This window comes from Penaeus vannamei, chromosome 9, assembly GCF_042767895.1.
Source record: "Penaeus vannamei isolate JL-2024 chromosome 9, ASM4276789v1, whole genome shotgun sequence".
NCBI classification, from domain to species: Eukaryota; Metazoa; Arthropoda; class Malacostraca; order Decapoda; family Penaeidae; genus Penaeus; species Penaeus vannamei.
Window position 1 is genome coordinate 46,973,929 of NC_091557.1, and position 7,500 is coordinate 46,981,428.

At 33.0% G+C, this 7,500-nt stretch overlaps 1 protein-coding gene across 1 annotated transcript in view; it reads right to left on the reverse strand.

Moving 5' to 3' along the window:
• LOC113821395 (selenocysteine lyase) overlaps positions 1-7,500 on the reverse strand; it is a 15,503-nt gene that overhangs the window by 6,686 nt on the left and 1,317 nt on the right. Inside the window, exons 2-5 of the mRNA XM_027373878.2 lie at positions 3,258-3,522; positions 2,941-3,103; positions 2,338-2,470; positions 397-541 (exon numbers count right to left, since the gene is read on the reverse strand). Of these exons, the coding sequence (XP_027229679.2) occupies positions 397-541; positions 2,338-2,470; positions 2,941-3,103; positions 3,258-3,518 (702 nt within the window). The 5' untranslated portion in view covers positions 3,519-3,522. The remainder of the gene's footprint in view (positions 1-396; positions 542-2,337; positions 2,471-2,940; positions 3,104-3,257; positions 3,523-7,500) is intronic.

A 7,500-nucleotide genomic window follows, 5' to 3' on the forward strand; every position in this document is an offset into this window, starting at 1 on the left:
TGACAAAAAAAAAAAAAAAAAAAGGCCTGAAAACTCTTATTCATAGAAAGAGAAAATAATATTGCAAAGGGGAAGCATACAGTTTTTTAACCACACACGAGTGTTCCCATTCACCCAGCCTACAAGCCTCCCACCTATCTGAGTGACTTCTTACATTAGACTAATGCCCTTATTTTGAGCCATGTGACTGTCATGAAGCAACTGATTCCAAGGGGTTAGTATCTGTAATTAGTTCTTTAATCAATATTAGTAAAAAAAATTATCAATATCTATTTAATCATCCAGATACACAACTAGAGGAACAACAAAAAAAGGAACTTCATGAACATTCTTAGCATACAATCAACTCTACATCTCACCACAACCCATCCAGCCTGCACTGTTTGGAGACCTCACCTTGTGTCCAACAATTGTGAGATAGTCGACGTTCAGGTCAGTGACGTCGACAGGAACTTTCCCTATAGCCTGAGCTGCATCTGTGTGGAGGAGCACCTTGAACAAACCTTCGTTCTCACGTTTCTTGTTTACTTCTGCTAATAACCTATCAGGGAGATGCACATGAAGTCACGAGTTATGAGAGGGCGGAGGAGGAACAATGCCTTATGTTAAGATATGATCTGCGCTTCTGATGATTCGCAGATTCTTAGCCAGCCAAATGCTAGATTTCTTACCACCTCCTCAACTTATTAGATATTCTACTATCAAAGTCTCAGATAAACGTTAACCTGACGAACTTACATTTTTCCTAAGTTTCAACCAGATCAAGCTGAAACAGATAAGAGGAGCAAGCTTGTCATAATTGGCACTTGGTCTGTTCTCCTTCAAGGGGAAATTACTACAATAGTACTCTTCTTAATCAAAGTAAAATATAAGTCTAAACATACATGAACTTAAAAATAATGTAACCATAAATCAATAAATAAATGAACAAATACATAACAAATAAACAAATAGATTTACAAATGTCTATATCTATATCTATGTATACTCATACATATAAAAATATACATACAAATAATTTGACAGATATAGATATTTACCATACACACAAACAATCCAGCAAGCAAAATACTGTGCAGGTTAAATTCCGGCCAGACTACAGCTCTATCAAGCTAATTAACCCGTAGCCGACGGGTGGCATGTACGTACATGCCATGACTATTGTGGTCTGAAAAACGGATGGCATCGCATCATGCCCATTCCCACACCATTGGCTCGTCGGACGGAAAAATAAAAACTTTTAGGTCCCAAATGTCACTCACAAACTACCAATCGAGCCGGGTGTAAACAGGGGAAATTTCTGATGCGTGCCAGCAATCCCGTTCTAACGTCCACTTGCCAAACATTTTTACCCATCGGCACTGGGTTAAGAATTCTCTGCATTGATCCAATGCAGTGTACATAACTGCTCCCAATGTTATGAATTTACTGACCTACCAATTACAGTAAAGGAGACAAGCAATTTTGCTGAATTTCCATTTTAACATCTCACAGCTTTGATTTTCTTCAACCTATATCAATACCATTTCTGTTCATACATTTGTGTCAAGATAATTACCATTTCATAGCCCTCTGGTGTGCATTAACTTTGCAAGTTTCTACTTTCGGCATACTTTAACATTTAATCACTGCCTGTATGTTTATATGCGATTCTTCCATCCTAATCAAATTATCAATTTGAGGGAAATTCATTTAGATTAGTAAGGCTTTATGAGATAATACTGACATTCAGATTATTTAAATCATTTTACATTGTATATTAAGGAATTATGAACAATATAAATGGTCATAATATATATATATATATATATATATATATATATATATATATATATGCATATATATATTTTTTTTCTATGCATTTAGGTATGTACAATTAAGATAAAGAAATCTGAAGTGTAATAACACACAGACTGGTATCTACTGTTGATTTGTTGGTTCAGTGTGACTGCCTCCAGCAAGCTTCTTGTTACATCAAAATAAGCTTTACATGTAAATTCTCATGAATAATATTTTGAATTCTTTATCAGGATGCTTCCCTCCAGCATCAGTGCATGATACCTTAAGATGCTACAAAATGTCATAAGTTGTACATTATGAAGAGTATTAATTGGTTAATTACAGAAACAGTACTATATGACTGGCACTGGTACTGCCAGTGAAAATATTGTGCATGCCCAACATTCTATATACTTTAAATGTATAGTTATGATAGGCAGATATATAAACACAATCTTAGAGATGTCTAAGTGACCAATACTGATAATGAGCTTGATCAAGTAGCTCAGTGGTGCAGTGATTTTTAACTTTTTTTCTAATATGAATAAAAAAACTTACCTGCCAATATGAGCAACGGAGAACATTATGCCTGTCTCGTTGTTAGCCAACATTACAGTGATAAGGCATGTTGACGGCCGGATGGACTCAAGCACAGCCTCAGGTAGGTTTTCAACCCCTAAGTAAGTTACGTCTGAAATGTGTCAATGTTTATAGTTAACAAGAGTGAAATGGTTCCTTTGATAAACCTATATGTTGCTTACCCCTTAAAGTCCTATTTGCCATTGTTGTAGCCAATTGCAAGAAGTCTTATTCGTTATGTTTCTCGAATGCCCCTCAAAAATTGCCAGACTTTTTCCCCCACAACTTTTTTGTTATCAATGGGATACATATCCACAAATCCATCTGATACTGTTTGTTAAGTTCCTTTCAACCACACTTATGATATCATCCTCATATCCCTACCCCCGTAGTTTTTCTTCTAATGCCCACAACCAAAACATATTACATGTGAAAGTTGAAAAATCAGGCCTTTTCTGAGGATGGGGGGACAGAGAAGCAGGTGGGTTTGTAGTTCTTAGGGGTTAACAGACACCTTCATCTTCAAGAGGAAATTTTCTGCAAGTTCTCTAGTGTCCACTGAAATAGTTACTGCCTGCTTACCTGCTTCGATTGCATATCTGTGTGTGAGAGGAAGCTTGATGGCATCATGCTCCACTTTGGTGGTGATGATGTGTGGCCGGAGATGATGATAAATGGGGCTCTCCTGCGACAAACACCACTTGCGGAAGTGTGTGACTGCACAGTGAAGAACCAGGTTGTTTGACTGCAGAAAAAAAAAAAAATATATCACTTTTATGTAGAGCATTATTCTTTGAGACAGTTTAATGAGCATGTAAGGAAAACAGAAAAAAGTAAGCTTACCCTGATCTAGTGAAAGTGTGAACAGAATGAAGCTGGAAAAGATGAAGCATCCTTACCTCTGTTCCCCCAGACATGAAGAGGACGTCCTGGGGTGTCGCACCTATCATTCTGGCCACATCCTCTCTGGCCTGGTTGATCACTGTCCTTGCCCTTGCACCTTCCTCGTGGGCAGAGCTTGGGTTCCCCCAAGCCTCCTGCATTGATTGCTCCACGGCCTGGATGACCTCAGGGGCCAGAGGTGTCGTGGCATTGTAGTCCAGGTACACCCTCTTAACGAGGTTGGTGCCCGCACTGGAGCCACTACTGCTTCCCGACATTCCACTGAAAGTGAGAGAGTGGACGTCAAACAATATAAAAAGAAACATTTGAACACTTGATTAAGTATATCCTCAACCATGAATTCATAATCTTGAGTGTCTGAATTTTGTATTGCATGGATGGTATCTGGAATGCACTTCCAGGATCTGATCCTTCAAATAAAATCATAAAGCCACATCAGAAATATACTAAAAAATTCTAAAAAGTATAATAATATGTACATTTAGGAAATTAATTATAAAACTATTTGTTCTTCGTAGTCTTTTCATTATGTCTTCACCAATTCACAAAGGGATGATGGCCTATCATGTTATACTACACTATCCCTCACACTGGGGCGACGCCTTCACTTTATATGTAGTCAAGCCTGCTTTAAGGTGTGGATAGTAACCGTTTATGCAACTAAGTGCTAAAAATATTCATAAATAAAAATTAAAATAAATAATAATAAAAAAAAAACACGGGGGCCATCGCACTCGTGAACGAAGTTCGTCAATTATGATCGGATATTCGTGATTTTTTAATGTTATACATACACATTAAGTGATAAACACCACCAAGTTTCATAACAATTGACCAATAAATAATAAAGTTATATACGAAAAACAGGTTTTTGAACAATCACAACCACTTTAAAATCGCACTTTTCCATTGAATAAACTTGTTGAAAAAATTACCACCTATAGTCTAAAGCAATACCTATAATTTGCAAAGACCGGAGTTTTAAATTTCGTTTTAGTTTAGTGGGATTTTTTTTTTCTAAATGTCCAGTCTTATGAACATCACGATATGATATATGGACTACTATTACCTAAAACGAAAATTTTCTCTAACAAAATCATCGCAAATATATTTAGCTTTTAAATGATCCAAACCCCATTAGAATCGCCCAGGTATTTATGGTGCCTTTAAAAAATGATGACAAATGTTGACAAAAGTGTAGTTTTGAGATACGGGCTCCGAAATTTAGGAAACTTTTCCCACAATTTTTTTTTTTCCCCTTTAGAATTCTAAACTATGCGGCAATCTTGCTGCATTCTATGGCATTCACATGGTATTCTGAAGTGTAGCTGGTACATTGTCCACTCCTTTTGCAAAGTACTAATGGTAATAACTGCACATAATTATGGAATTACCACCTGTCACCACAGGTTTTACAGTGCCTAACCTGAGCACGTGAGGTATTTAAATGAATAAACAACTATTGCAGCTGTGATTACGAAGTATTTCTGATCATATTACGGTTATTAAATAATAAAATAACATCTACAGTTAGTATTGTCCCCTTACTTTGTTATATGGGCCTACCCTGCAATATGGTGTCATGGAGGTATGAGCTGGCAATCTTTCTCTCTGATTTTCTGGTGGAGTTTTGTCTCCCAGAGCCCTAGTCTTGATGATCAGCTGATGGGTAAACAGAGTTGCCAGCTAGCTATGAGTATATTTTCACTGATGCGACAATGTAAACATCGGAGCGGGAGGCGGGTGGAGGGGGGGGTCAGAGATTTAGTTATAACTCCTTTAATTTTACATATTTAGCAAAAATATTACGACATGAGATTGCCAAAGCCCATGAGATTACAGATTTTTCTTAAATTTTCAAGTATTTTTGAAAATTTTCGTTGCAACGGCCTCTTAAAAGAAGACTGAAAAGCCTTATTCTAACCTTATTTGCTATATATATATATATATATATATATATATATATATATATATATATATATATATATATATAAAAGATAATAGCACAGCCAAGAGCCTAGAAATAGGGTAATTTTACGATTCCATGGATTTAATTTTCCCTTGGACCTGCAGACTCCATGAGCAAGTAAAGTAAAGTTGGTGATTATATATATATATATATATATATATATATATATATATATATATATATATATATATATATATATATATATATATGATATATATAACATGCAAGTGCATTATATATCATATATTGTATATTGTATTTTGCATTTTGTATTCCATACATTATATATATATATATATATATATATATATATATATATATATATATATATATATATATATATATATATTAATATATGTATAATATATATGTAATATATATATATATATATATATTAATATACATATATATATATATATATATATATATATATATATATATATATATATATATATATATATATATACAATACATCATATATATGAATAACATACGTATAATATATATAATATATATATATATATATATATATATATATATATATATATATATATATATATATATATATACAATATATATGTATAGAGCATATCATATAATACATATTTTACATATACATACATACATACATACATACATACATACATACATACACACACACACACACACACACATATATATATATAGCACATACATATATATATAACATATATATAATAAATATATATATCACATATATACTAAATATACATAACATATATAATATATGTATAATATATTAATGTAGTATAAATATAATATACATATAATATATATATATATATATATATATATATATATATATATATATATATATATATATATATATATATATATATATATATATATATATATATAAAATATATTATTCACATACAATATATATATCTTTAACCCAACTGCCACTTTTAGCAAGAATACCTACCATGCCTACAGTTATATAAGTTCATTTATTGTCTTTACAGACAGATGGCTCTACAAGTACTTAGTCGCCAGTGAGGCCTACCTATCTCACCTGTTTACCATTTTCCTCGATTTTTGTGAACACCTCGTTTACATTATTTCTTTCTTTAATGTTATCAACAATTCAATGATCATAATATCAGAGAGAATAATAACAGTATCATTATAGAGTTAGAAGGAAAATCACATTTCCCGCTATTTCAATGAGTGGGTACGTCAGGTGCGATCATTAGGGACTCTATGGTGGAAGAGTACATGTGGAGCCATCTGTATTTAATAAGATTCTAAAAAAGCAAAGGGGACCGCACATATATCTGGGGTGGTCGGGTAATATACATGCATATAAATCTAATACATATATATACAATATATATGTAATATAATACATATAACATATATATATATATATATATATATATATACATATATATACATATGTTCACATATACATATGTACATATATACTTATATACACACAAACTAAACCACAAGCCAAACAATCACCTAAGCATGGAGTAGAGAACACATCCTCATCCACTTTGATAAAAATTTAACTGTCATTACTGGGCAAACAAAAACACTCTTCCCTCAAAAATAAACTTATAACACCGGGATGCATTTTACCAATGGAAGTACTACATGTATCCTTATCTACAGATTCAGAAAAGGTATGAATAAGAATTAATATCTTCACAGTGCAAGAGATGTAGTTGAGTGGTTTAGATTACATAATATTTTTTTTCTGATGAAGATATAATGGAAACCTGTAAAATACTTCTTGCACTGTGAAGATATCAATTCTCATTCATACCTTTTCTATATCTATAGATGAAGATAATCTAAAATTCTACATAGAATGTCTCTTTGCTGAACCCATACACTATCCAAGGAAAAATACGAAGTGAACATAAATTTACAGAAATTCACATATGGTTGCCACTGGGCTCCCTTTCGGTGTTCCATCAAAGGCTAATGAACCTTTATATATTCTAGCAAGATAAAACCTGAAAACTCCCTGTCAACTAATCATCATATATAGAATTAGGCAGTACTACATCTTCCCAGAATATATGCCGGGAGGCTTGTTGGTCTTACATATGCAGCACACTTCAGAAGGTTTGCACAGACCACTACCAAATTATGAGAAAAAGTCCCTTTTTAAAAGTTGCTATGTATGGCCTCTAAACATTTACCCGTTCACGTTATGATCTGAATAAATCAACACATTGATTCAACCCAGCCTATCAATGACGGTGAATTTCTTAAAT